This window comes from Colossoma macropomum, unplaced genomic scaffold (assembly GCF_904425465.1).
Source record: "Colossoma macropomum unplaced genomic scaffold, Colossoma_macropomum, whole genome shotgun sequence".
NCBI lineage: Eukaryota > Metazoa > Chordata > Actinopteri > Characiformes > Serrasalmidae > Colossoma > Colossoma macropomum.
Genome location: NW_023494809.1, coordinates 26,870,191 through 26,884,234, shown reverse-complemented (window position 1 = coordinate 26,884,234; position 14,044 = coordinate 26,870,191). Strand labels below are relative to the sequence as shown.

At 38.7% G+C, this 14,044-nt stretch overlaps 1 protein-coding gene across 1 annotated transcript in view; it reads right to left on the bottom strand.

Moving 5' to 3' along the window:
• Positions 1 to 13,829, bottom strand: part of LOC118798561 — a 37,403-nt gene extending 23,574 nt beyond the window's left edge. The window contains exons 1-5 of the mRNA XM_036557940.1: positions 13,562 to 13,829; positions 13,330 to 13,444; positions 12,955 to 13,106; positions 5,115 to 5,229; positions 4,767 to 4,931 (exon numbers count right to left, since the gene is read on the bottom strand). Of these exons, the coding sequence (XP_036413833.1) occupies positions 4,767 to 4,931; positions 5,115 to 5,229; positions 12,955 to 13,106; positions 13,330 to 13,444; positions 13,562 to 13,619 (605 nt within the window). The 5' untranslated portion in view covers positions 13,620 to 13,829. The remainder of the gene's footprint in view (positions 1 to 4,766; positions 4,932 to 5,114; positions 5,230 to 12,954; positions 13,107 to 13,329; positions 13,445 to 13,561) is intronic.
• Positions 13,830 to 14,044: the final 215 nt, after the last annotated feature.

Here is a 14,044-nt window from a genome sequence, read left to right as displayed (position 1 = left end):
GAGCTTGTCAGCAACTTACTTGATTTAGTTTTTTCCATTGTTTTTCTGGATTAACCATGTAAGCTGTGATTGCAGGTTAGCTACTTGTTTTTCAAACCCTGTATCTCTGCATTGGGTTCAACACTTGAGTTTACCATTGATGATTTACTGCATGTCTCATCATGCCGTACGCAATGGAAACGGGAGTACACTTTTTGTCTATAAACGCTAAAGCATTACCATTCCCTACAGTACCATAAGCAGGGGCTTGTATTTCCAAGTACAATTCTGGTGGAGAGTCAGGGGGTAGATGTTTGACTGTATCAATGACAGGTGATACGAGGCTATAAGTAATCTGTGTGATTTTTACAGGTCAGAGGATTCAGAATCCCTCAAGAAGAGCTCAAGGCTGGAGCGACATGTTTCATAAACCACCTCATGATTTAGATGCAGGCAACGACCAGAGAAGGGTCAGAGGTTTTTAAAGTTTTTGTTTGTCTTCTATGAGTCGATCGAGATAAGGACTGATTGCATTCAGAGAAACTGTGTAGTATTGGTGTTGAACTGGGATGGGAACTGGTACATTTTGCATTCTCCAGAATATGAGATGTTGGACCTTTAGGTATGAATGATTCAAGCTCACTTTCAATTTTTAGGTCACCCATGTCAAGTACAGATGTGAAATCCTTACAACTCCACAACCTTCTTGAGCTTTCTGAGGAAAGTTCTCAGCGTCTCTAATGCCACTGTCTAGGAGCAAGTTTGAAATGTTTACATTATTAACTTGAACAGTCTCCATTTTAGGTATGTATTTAAATGTTATTTAAGTCTCTGGTTTCTAAGATTTGACTATGTTTAAGACCACTCCTGCCTGGCTCACCAAATTTATGTAGCACCTGTGCACCCCTAGTCACAAGGACTATGCTACTGGACCAGTTCCAGGGTCGTTGGGAGTGGTGCAATGTAAATGACTGAAAGTGTAAGGGGGTTACTTGTTGACGGTCTGGTAACCACTTTAGTTCTTTATTTTCAGAAAACATACTGTATTTTACTGCTTTATGCACTTGCTCCCCTCTTTTTTGTGCTATGAAGGTGTATTTTTTTTTCCAAGTTGCAGGAGTTGCAAGACACCATTTGCAGAACACCATTTGCTACACTACACACAGTTCTAGTTGCTGAATGGGTTTAATGGTTTAATAATAACTTAATTTCTTTACAACATTCTAATACGGATTATTATTTCTGCTCATTTAATTGTATTAACGATGTTTATTATATTATTATTGTTATTACTTTAAATGGTGCCAGCCATCATATTTGAACATGGGTTACACCACATTTGTTATGCTTCTTATACACATATTTTTTTGCCAATATGTTAAATTCAGCAAATAAACAGTAATTGTGTATTAAAATGTGCTAATATTTGTTCTCTATAGAGGATATATTAACTTATTTTCACTTAGAAAATCAACAAAACTTATCATTTGACTAGAGAGGCCCAAACCTTTGCCTGTGACTGTATTTAATTGAAGTGCAAATCGAGAATAGAGGAACGTAATTTCCCTCCACTGTGTACTTGTACATAGATGGAATGACAATAAAAGCCTCTTGACTTGACTTGAGAACACATTGGAATCAATAAATTCAATGCATTATTTTTTCAGTGCAGCTACAATGACTATATGTACAGTATATGTACTGATAATAAGAGCAACACTTGGCAGGAGGATAAAAAAAAGGTAAACAATCGGTATAAAGAGTTGTCTGCTGTCTGTCACTGACCAAACTGTGTGAAACCTCCAAGCACGCTCCCCCACACAGAGGAAGGGGAACTTCCCTCCAGCAGGGAGAGTACAGAGCGGTGAGAGACGGGAAGGAGAAACTCAGCTTGACTTCCAGCAAAGAAAAGTTGATTTCACTGGTGATTTCAGCACTTACTGTTATCTAGCGCCTCCTAGTGGTCATTTCTGAAGAAACATTTTAGGGAAACGGTCTTGAACAGGCCGCTCTTCCTGTGTGCATCACCGGTCCAAGCTGCCTTCATATAACACACAGCTTTACTAGCAGGATTAAATGCTCTCACACTGAATGACAATGATGGTCAACAATGCATCAACACAAAAATATCTCACACGCATCGTATATTCAGTCAAGCTGTCGAAAAAGTGTAGTAAACATGAAAAATTTAACCTTTTAGATAACAAGAATGATGGAAATCCCCCACACAAACCATAGCACTGTGATTAATTGAAGAGATTTCATAACACAAGTAAAAGCTCTAAAGTAAAAGTACAGAGGAATAAATACAACAAGTAAAAGGACAATTCATTTATAGATAAAACATTTATTTGTTTATATCATTGGCACATAGATATGACAACAAAATGAGCCAAAATAAAATTTTGCAAGAAAAAGTGTAAATACTGAAAACATTAAGCAATGCAACAGATTTACAGGTTAAAGATTAAAGGCTGGTTTTATGGAAACAAATTTAACCTAAACTCAAACTTTTCCCACAAAAATTACTAGATTTAATCTGTCTGAAAAGCCAGAACTGAGACGTGTGTAACACATGCACCATCTAATCTGGTAACAAACCGAAAAATCAGCTCAATTTCAAATTAGAAGGCAACTTATCACACAGACTTTTTGAGTTAACTCAACTTGAGGACACAAGAGTCACCCAAATCAACTCAGTTTAAAGTTTCTGCTAACTTTTTTATTCTGCATCTCAGTTAAAACAACAATACTCAGTTTCTCCTCTAGCTAAGACTCTTTACATCGCACAGTCCCACCAGGCATTTCACTGGGCTCCTGATTACGGATGACTGTGGCATCACTGTGGTTTAAAATCCTGATATAGGGGTGAACGCTTAGACAGTCGGCTACTTGGGATCACAGAAAGTGTTTAGATTTTTATTGTAACTTTAAAAGGTAATTTGACCTTTTAAGTTCGTTGAACTACAGATAAGTTTAGATAACAGTGTGAGACAAATTTTGTGCTTAATGTGTACGTGGATTATGTTGGAGTATCTAACATTAACACTTTAACCCAACATTGTTCAAATTCTTTGTTCAGGTAACACAAAATGCTACACAGGCCAACAAATTTAAGTTTTTTACTGATAAATTGTTTATAAACAGCAAAACTGTGACCTTATTAAAACTGTAATTCTAGGTCTGACAGATGGAAACTGGGGAAACTGGGCAGCGGTTAGAATTAGGACGTTATGAGGGAAACCAGCAATCTTTTAAAAGTTAAATTCAGATCGAGAGTGTGATTAGGGCAGTGTGGGCTGCATGACATTCTGAGTAAAACCCGCAGATTCAAGCATAAATACAAACACAGACGTACCTGAGTCGCTTTGCTTTACAAAGATGCATATCATCACTGTCCAGAGAAACCCAAGCATTTCCATTTCTGTCCATTTTTATTTTTCTAAATTCAACATACCAGCTGTACTTTATGTTGTGTGAACATTTCTTAATGAATAGACCAATAGAAATGTTTTAATATCACTTGATGATATTAAAATCCTTGACTATAATCCAGCCCAGTGTATTTTAACACTAAGCACAGTAAAACATTTGTACTGTTTATTTCATCTTTCCTCTTTCTGCTCCTTTTTCTGGGTATTCAGCATTGATCCTTGTGTGTTGGTGAGGCTACTGGACCATAGTAGCTTCTCTTTTCTCCTCTTTTCTCTTGTCAACATCCATCCTAACTTTTTGAAGACATGTATTAAAATATACAGTTCTGTGCAAAAGTATTAGACACCTGAGAATATTACAAAGCAATGCAATGGTTGACGGCTTACTTTTGTATTTATGTTCACTTCTTGCATAAGACTTGAAAGCACATTTCTCACTTTAGACTAAAACCCTTTTGCTTTGAGTGACCTTATTTATATTTATTTTATTAAAACCAATAATTCAGCATTACATTTTTTCATTACTGAAACAATCATAACACCACAGAAACTTTACCAAATGTTTCAGTAGTAACTGTTTCAGTGGTGACAATTTAAGCTTATTTTGAGCAGAACTTAAAAACACTAGACAGTACATGACTGGCAAACACAGCTTTGGACAGTTGTACACACATAAAATCATCATATTTTTCATTTAAACACAAAAAAGAAAATAACTCATTCTTAACTGCAAAAAAATATGTGCTTCAGTATTGACAGTTCTTAATGTTCCACACTGATTTCACTGATTTTTCTACCGAATAAAACTCTTTGTATTTCAATAGTGACATGAAAATGTGGGACAGCAAAATCTAAATCATTCAACTTTACTTAAAAATAAATCAAATATATACTTTTAAAAACAACACTGAAAAAAAAGGATTATTTTCAAAACTGTAAATTTATGGTTTAGGGTTTGGGACAGACACCTGCCAAAAGAAAGCACCCTATAAACGATGGTTTTGTGTATATTTAGCTTATTACCATCTCTAATAATGCATCGGGTTTAAATACATCAGAACATAAACATTGTAAATATCTAAGGTCTGAATACATACTTGTTATTTTAAGCAGTTTTTACTGTGGCACCACAGTAACTGAAGTAATTCAGCCAAATGGTTCATTTATACAGTTTTTACTGGCAAAAACACTCTTACTGAGAAAAAAGGTTTGAACAATTTGCTTAGGTAACTTTTGCACAATAATGAATATTACATATATATATATCAATATATATATTTATATTACTTAATGTCCTACGACTATCCAGCCCAATCTAGCTTAAAAGTAGGAACACAAATAGATTTGTTTTACTGTTTATTCTGCTTGACCTTTTGTTTCTTCCCTTTTCTCCTGTTGTCCTTGGGTTTCGAGGCTGCTGGAGCAGAGCTGCTTCTTGGACCTACTGTCTTCATAACGTTTTTCACCCAGTCCAGGTCTGGATCATAACACAGCTTCCGGCCTTTACGCGTCCAAAAACTGGAGTTAAAATTAACAAGCAAACAGATCAGCACTGGGAAAAGAGAACTTGAGAAGCAACACCAAGATCCACAAAGCATGAAGGCTGAAGAAACACGATTGAGAACTTTTGCACAGTGATGGTTAAGAAATAGAGTCAGTGGTTATGAGTAAAAGAGAAACTCTGATGATCAGTGCACTTACGCAACTGCGTTGATGGGGCAAAGTCCTGCACTGTAGACTGTATAATATGCAAATCTCTTCGCTGGTATCCTTGCATTTGATATTTTTAGACAGCAGTGCGGGGGCCAGCTCGCAGCTACAAGAAACAAAATCATTCAGATGTTAGTCCAGGTATATATCAGTGCTGCTGTATGAGTTAGTCTGGATCATTTCTATGGGAACATAGTCAGTAAAATCTTCACACAATGTAAAGCTTGAAGTTATTAACTTTTGACATGATAGCGACAATACAGTCCACTGATTTACTGATTCTCATCATTTCCTGAGAGAAGTCTTGCAAAATGCTCTATAATGCTCAGCACATTCTACCCCAACCCTGCACAGCAGCAGCAGCTGGCTCTGACTCACCCACAGTGCTGCAGTAAAGACAGAACGCCAAGCAGAGGAAGACTGCGTGGTACAGATTCATCGTGATGCCTAGAAGTGCTGTCTGAAGTAGTTCTGATTAACGTATTCGCTCCACACCTTATAACGCACTTTCGTTTCCATCCCCCCCCTCAACACGCAGCCCCTCAACCCACAATTCGGTCGGAGAAAGTGCAAGGGTGTACAAGTGTGTGTGGTGAGCAAGAGTGCGAGTGAGAGAGAGAGAGAGATATAAATAGACACAAAGAGAGAGAGAGAGAGAGAGAGAGAGAGACTACAGAGTGGAAAATATGCCCTACTTGTCACTTTAAACTTATCTAACCACAATCAGCAGCAGTGAAATGGGATTATTAGATGAATGGACTGGACTGACCAACCAGTCATACCACTACATTGAAAGTTATGACTTTTAAAAAACCTCCACAGGAAAGTTCCAGAAAAGTGTGAATCCACGTAAACGCTGAGATGACGTGCAGAAACCTACGATTCTCATTGAAAGGTTCAATAAAAGGTGATAGCCTTAGATTTTATTGAAAGTATACAGTCCTCTGTAGACAACAAATGTAAAAAATGACTTTTTTTGCAAATTTTAGTGCACAATTTAGATTTATATGCTACATTTAACATAATAAAAAACAGAAACTATAAAGTGTGCTTTTTTTGGAACAGGACACATTTTTTGTTCTTTCAATATGTTAGATTTAGCAAATAAACTGTAGTTGTACTAAAATGTGGTTTGTTCTCTGTAGAGAAAATGTTAATTTATTTTCACTTGGGAAACCAGCAGTACATGCCCTTTGACCAGGGGTGCCCAAACTGTTGCATAATGACTATAAATATTATTAGAAATTTTTATACCTGAAATATACAGGAAACTCCAGCAGCACTGCTGTTTCTGATCCACTCAGACCAGCGCAACACACACTAACACACCACCACCACATCAGTGTTACTGCAGTGCTGAGAATGATCCACCACCCAAATAGTACCTGCTCTGTGAGGGTCCATGGGGGTCCTGACCACTGAAGAACAGGGTAAATGGGGGCTAACAAAGTATGCAGAGAGACAGATGGACTACAGTCTGTAACTGTAGAACTACAAAGTGCACCTATATAGTAAGTGGAGCTGATAAAATGGACAATGAGCGTAGAAACAAGGAGGTGGTCATAATGTTATGCCTGATCGGTGAATAATTATGACTTTGTGGCAGTGGTACACAGCAAATTACCTGCAGTGTCCAGCTGGAAATATGCCTATGGCCAAATATGCCTATGGTCCTCCACAGTTCTGACCCACCAAGGCATGGATTCTACGAGAGCTCTGAGGGTGCCCTGTAGTATCTGGCACTAAGACGCTAGCAGCAGATAGCCATCACAGATCAGACTTGTTCCAGCACATCCCACAGATGCTTGATTGGATTGAGATCTGGGGAATTTGGAGGCCTGGGGAACACCTTGGACTTTCCAAACAGTTCCTGAACAGTGTGTGTAGATTGGCAGGGCGCATTGTTCAGCTGAAAGAGGCCACTGCTATCAGGAAATATCATTGCCCTGAAGGTTTGTACCTGGTCCACAATGATGTTTAGGTCCATATGAATGTCAGGGTTTAGGTTTCCCAGCAGAACATTGCCCAGAGATCACACTCCCTCTAGTGGCTTGTTTTTTTGTGTATTCTGGTGCCATCACTTCCCCAGGTAAACGGTGCCCATCTACCAGGTTGTCCACATGATGTAAAAGAAAATGGAACTTATCACACCAGGCAACCTTCTTCCATTGCTTTCAGGTCCAGTTCCATCGCTTACGTGCCCATTCCAGAACCTCTTGATGGTGGACAGGGGTCAGAATGGGCACTCTGTCTGGTCTGTGGCTATGTAGTCCCATACACAGCAGGGTGCACTGTCACCGTTGTGACACATTCCTCCCATAACCATCATTAAACACTTCTGCGACTTGTGCCACAGTAGATCTTCTGTCAGTTTGGACAGGTTGTTTCCCTTGCATGTTAATTTGCGTTGGGTGCTAAACACTCTGCCACCAGTTTATGGATTGTCCTTCTTCTGACCACTGTCAGTAGGTAATCACCACTGCTGACCAGTAGCTCCCCATACGCCTCGCCGTGATAACGTTAGGTACAATACTAATTTAGAAATGTACCTACAGTGTAAATAAACTCTAAACAATAGCTAAAGTTGTCATAATTAAACCAATGATTAAGTTCGTTATCAAGTATTGTTTCGTAGCATATTAAGATACTTTTATTTTGGCATTTTAAATTTTATTGTGATGACTGATCTTCGTTTTATGTGAGCTTGTGTTACAGTAAACTTAAAAATAAGCATGAATGGAAATCCAGTGCATAACAGGCAGCTAGCTAAGTTAGCGAGCATTAGGTAACAGTGATTGATTAGCCATGATGACGAACACTGAAATATTATTGGTAGCCCTATGCCCCTTGTGGTCAATCTAGGTAACAGAAAACATTGATAGTTTTAATTAATATAATCAAACAAAATGTTTTTCCCTGTAAATCTGACTCTGTGATGAGCTGCTAGTGAGCAATGAGAGGTGAAAACAATTCAAAAATGCCAGGCTGAGATAAAATGAGAGCAAACTGCAGCTTTGTTGATGTCACAAAATCATGTATAATACTTTTATAAACGTTTGCTCACGTACAATAAAAAAAACAATGCAAAGTTCAATTGAGAGACCTTTAAAACAGGTAAAGGAGTAGAATGCTTTATAAAACACAATTGGTTTTTACATAAGAAAACACTAATTTTATTTTTGTTGTCTTTCATGGAGATTTGACCTCTCATAGTGTTTTCTGCCTTGAGTAAGAACTTCTAGAATACATTAAGGGGCTTCATTTAAAAGGAATTTTCTTTGTTCTTTCCTTTTTTGGGGTGTGGAGTGTATGGAGGTCTATACGATACATAATGTGATTTTTACAGATAGCACTGTACTTTTAGAGAATATTCTACACGTGAAGTGAGGATATTGTCCAATATTTGAACTAATTAAGGCCTATTGTTGAACAGAACTGCTTGAGGCGTGCAGGAATTGTTCACTGACTTGGTGTGTGGTGTAAGAAAAAAGGAGACAGGTGGGAAGATTGCTGGACAGATGAATCATGGAGCTGCTAGACAGTGTGATGTAAGCGGAGTGATGAACAACAATGACGATTTGATTCTCACATCTTTGGTCATTTCTCTGGTAGCCTGCATTATTTTAGTCAGAAAGTAAAATCAGAATTTCAAGATTAAGAGACCCTTATTAGTCCCACAATGGGGAACTTTCACCTCCGCATTCTAACCCATCTGTGAAGTGAAACACCACATACACACTAGTGAAAGCACACACACTAGGGGCAGTGAGCACACTTGCCTGGAGCGGTGGGCAGCCCTATCCGGGCAGTTGGGGGCTAGGTGCCTTGCTCAAGGGCACTTCAGTCACGTACTGTCGGCTCAAGGGATCACAAGGCTGGTTCCCTAACCTCCAGCCCATTTTATAAATGACCTTTAAAAATTACCTTTATAAATGACGGTGCATGACCCAAAATATCTGCATGTCAACTAGTTGCTACAAGTTACTATAAAACTCATGAACAATGAGTCTAGAATGGCTTCAGCATGAGCAAAGTCACTTCAATGAGAATATCATGTAGAGAACCAAACAAAACATCTTCATGAGACACACTTTGGCCTGCAAGTCTAAACCACAGAAAGGGCCCCACAGAGACTTACTGAGATACACCTGAACAGGAAGCGCTCTATAGAAACTATTATTACTCAGTGCGCTGAAACAAAATTCTTAATTTATTCTGAGACAGGAACTGAAGCAGTTCAAAAGCTTTAAGACACGCATTCTGTCCAATGTCACTTGACCACTGAAACTGATGCCTCAATTATTCCTTGCACTGGGGTTTGATCTGTGAGTGTGGAAAACGGCTGCTAGCACCACCCACCCAACTCATACAGTGACTCCACGGGAGCAACCCACACTTTCTCACCCAGTCAGTGAGAAATTCATTCTGTTCACCTCCCCCTGACTTTACTGCACTGAATCATACAGGCACCCTGAGAACACAATACTTATTCTTCAGGAATGTGCTTTTCATCATGATTCATTTACATTAGCATGATTTACACAATTCATACATAGTACTACAAACCAGCGATTCACATGTAACCAGCTCCTCTTGCTTCTCAGTAATCTGATAAGCAGTGCAGATGTTTGCCTCACACGTGATTTTCCGGCCATCAATGGTTAGTACTATTTATATCCTTAATCAACTCATTTTATCAGCAGACTCAATTCAGTTCCCTCAGTCAGTTCACAGGAACTGTCCTTTTGCATGAAATCATGAATAAACATTAAATTCAACAATTACTTGAGATTAAACTCTCACGATTACTTGGTTAAAATCGATTACTCTATTTAAAACATTGCAAATTAAAATTTGCCCACTCAATGAATCAGCTCAATTATTTTACAATGTGAATAATAAATAAGGTGTCTGAAGGTCATTATAAAGCCGTGTTTAGCAGATTCTGCGCAAGAGGAGCCACACACTACAGTAATGCAGTGTTAAACCCCTTAAAATACCAGGCTTATTACATGCTAAGGCTTATTATTTATTTAGTAACTGCCTGGACTGCAATGCAAACTAGCTGAGCTATTCTTAAGTTATAGAAGTGTGTAATAACACTTTGGGCCTGCCGGTGGGCCCTGGCCATTTAAGGGGTGAAACATATTATTTTAGGAAAATCATTGCACTACAGAACATTCTACCATCTTAAAAATAGTAGACATTTTGTATATTTCACATTTAATTCTTTCCAGTCAAAATAATTTTAACACTATAAATTTTGGTCAGTAACAGCTCAAGCTCCCTCTATGAGCAGCGCAATTCACAAGCGGCTGAATGCTGTTATTATATTGGCTCCCTACCTAAACATCTGCATGAATTAGGGGATGCTTCATGTACATGATATGGAAATGAGGTGCTGGTAGACTGGCACTTGATTTCACACACCAAAGCTGATTCATCACTTGTGCTCAAATCTCCACTCGTTTCTACGTCATACGAAAGTTTCATGAATCAAAGGCAGAGTAGCTTGTTCGTCATTAAAGACTGACACATCTGTGCTCTTTTTGACATAACTGATAAATAAAGGCCAGTGTCTTTTTAAAGACTATGAATTATGAAAACTGCCCTCTGAAATGTGGTGGTACTTTGGACAACAATCAAACACACAATGTGTGTAGTTTTCAACCTTGTCCAGAGTTCACATTCATATTATGCATTTTAAGTTCAAGATTTAAAATCAGGTTCTAAGGTTATTTCGAAGTATATTTATATTATCAGAGACTGTCTCAGTTTCTCCAATGTTTATTAAAGTTTTGACAAAGAAATCTGACTACTAAGAATGTGGTGCAGACCAAGTGTTGGCCTTATCATCATGAGATCGCAAAACTATTAGAGTCTGTCTTAATTTTTTGACCACATAAGATTATATTCATTAACATTATCAGTTATCAGAATTTTAGCTTCCTTAAAATTGATATCGGTATGACAATCTTTTCATTTACAGAACTCACAAATTAAGAATTTGCTCCTGGGTTTTTTCAACAACTTTTAGAGGTGCATGAGACCATCTGAGTGCAACCTCTCAGCTGGTCTGCGTATTAAGTGAGATGTATGTGCGAGTTTTGTGCAGAGCATTTTGAGTACGCTGGGGACGTCCCCGGTGTACAGCTTTGTGGGTCTGAACCCACTCACACCTCAGGTGATTGTAAACCTCCCACATGCGAAAACTCCATTAAAAGTGACGACACGAGCTTTGTCACACAGACCACCCCCGTCATCCACAAACTCAACGCATTACACACACTCACATGCACACATACGTACACACACTAAACGCGTGTACCATAAAGCGACAAACAAACCTGAATTCTTGACCAGAGCAGTTTTATTAAGCATAAAACCTGAATACATATAATATCTAATACAGTAATAACTTATTCCAGCACTCATCTGCCACAGTTACTCGTCTAATTCCAGAGACTAGCATACAAAGCAGAGGTCAGATAAAGGATAAGAACTGACCATCTAAGAATACAGTGAAGAAGACTGATATTATAATAATTACACCTGACTTCAAATACAGCAATGTGGATTTCTGAATATTTCCACTTTATGCCACTTAATTCCACATTATAATGTAAGCAATGCATAGAATAACTACTTGCTTCCCTAAAGAACCATGTTTGAAAAAGAGATTTGCAAGTGTTAAGAACCTTTTAAAGGTTTAAAGAACCTTCACTCTTAAAACAAGGGTTCTTTGAGCACTGCCACAGAGCAGATGTAACCAGTCTTATCCGTAAATGGCCAGCATGGCTGCAGAGTTTTATTCCGACCAAGCAGGAGAACACCCCATATAACTAATCAGCAGTTAGGAGTGTTAGGAGTGCTTCAGCTTGACCAGCCCTTTGTGGACAAGACTGGTGACCCCTGCCATAGAAGAACCAGAGATTTGTGAGGGTGAAGAGTCTTTCACAGCGGTTCCTAATCCAGTCCTCAGCACCCCTAGACGCCTCCAGCCCAACTCACAATACTTAGGAATGAAGGAAAAATGTGGATAATCAGAGGGGCCTTCAGAACTGGTTTGGGAACCACTGCTGTAGAAGAACCACTTTAGGTGCCCTACGGAGCCACATTTGAAATTAGACATTAATAAACCAAAAGAGATGTGTGACCGTGAAGGACGATTTAAAGAAATCAAGAATGTCCATATAACATTTCTTTAAACTTTAGAAAGGTTCTTCACACCCGAACGTTTCCTCTACAAAAATGGTTCTCTAAAGAACCATCCACTGAAAGGTACTTAAGGTAACCAAAATGGTTCTTTTGTGCATTGCACAAAGACGTTTTTGGCCCTTTTAGTTTGAAGCGTGTCATGTACAGCGCATACTGTACAGTTAGAGTTGCATTACATAATATAGGCTTTGGAAATGTATAAGATTTGACTGGACTCGTCAACTCTTTCGAATGAACTCAGCTCTGTTCTAACTGTTGCTAGCGCTTCTCTTCAGACTTTTCTCCCCATAAGGATGAACTGAGAAGAATATGCCAAAAAATTAGCAATCCATAACCTTTTATTTCTTTTCAGAGTCCAATATTATACTTTTACTCAAACTGCTTGCCAAAGTACTGTTGGCATAACTGTACAAGACAAAAGTATTGAACAAAAGCATTTGGAAGCGCCCGAGAAGGACACAGAACATCAACTTCAAACAGAGCACAAAGCAGTGGTCAGGTGAATCTCAGAATATAACGATTACTGACCATCCAGGAACACAATAAGGAGTATAGGATAGATGTCACACTGAGACACTACTGGTCAGATTTGCTGAAGTGAGATCCAGATCACCTGTTGTCTTCCATGTGGGCCTAAAAGCAGTAGTTGCTGGAACTGCTTTTGAGGAAACGGTCGTCCTTCTTCCATCCACTGCCTTCATGGCTCTTTTCACCCAGGGCTTCTGTGAGTCTGAGCAAATCTTGACTCCTTTCACAGTAGTGAATCTGGAAAACCAGAGAGAAAGCTGAGTGAGAATGACAAAGCGAAATAGAGACATTTTTCTGAATTACTAATAGTAAAGTTTAACAAGTTCAGGAGATGACCCATTCATAATACACTCATATGCAAGTACAGTCACAACAGTACAAAATTGATATACAGCAATTACTCTTAGATGTAGTAACAGGTCTTACTATTTTATATGTCTACAGAACAAAGAGTACTCACACAACAGCTTCAATGAGGCAGAGACCTGACTTCTGCACATAATAACTCTTTATATTCGAGATCCGGAGAGCCGTGTTTGAAGTCTTGAGGCATTCACATGAACCTGGCCCAATCGCTGTTGGCACAAGAAAAAAAAATTAGACACCCTCAGCATAAAAAGGCAGATCATCACAGTGTTTCAACAACAGAAGAAAAGACAGAACACATTTCAGAAAGAACAAGAAGCCCTTACCTTGGCAGACGGCAGCTGCCAGCAGCATTACAGTCAGACACAGCAGTGCAGCTCTCATCTCTTCAGCTTGCAAAGACTGATCAGTGATATCTGATAGTAGCCCCCCCAAGTATTACTTTATATGCGTTTGAGAGGGGAAAGAACACTTCAAAGCTTCCTACCACATACACTCACCCTCCCCACCACCCCCCAGCTATCACCTCAGAAACAGAAGCCCCCTTGACACCTTCCAGTCGGCCAGCAGACGGCTGGAAAATTCACACATGCACACTTTTGTTCAATCAACCCACCTTTCCGATGGTCCATTGTCCTGCCTAATAATTTGTGTATGTGTGAGTTTGTTTTCCTGCGTTTTGAGGACAAAAATGAGCTGGAGTGAAAATAGATGTAATTTACAATGTTACAAAACTTTTTCAAAAAAAATCAACAATTCTTTTTGGTTCAGGTTTATATACACAGACACTTACATATACGTAATATATA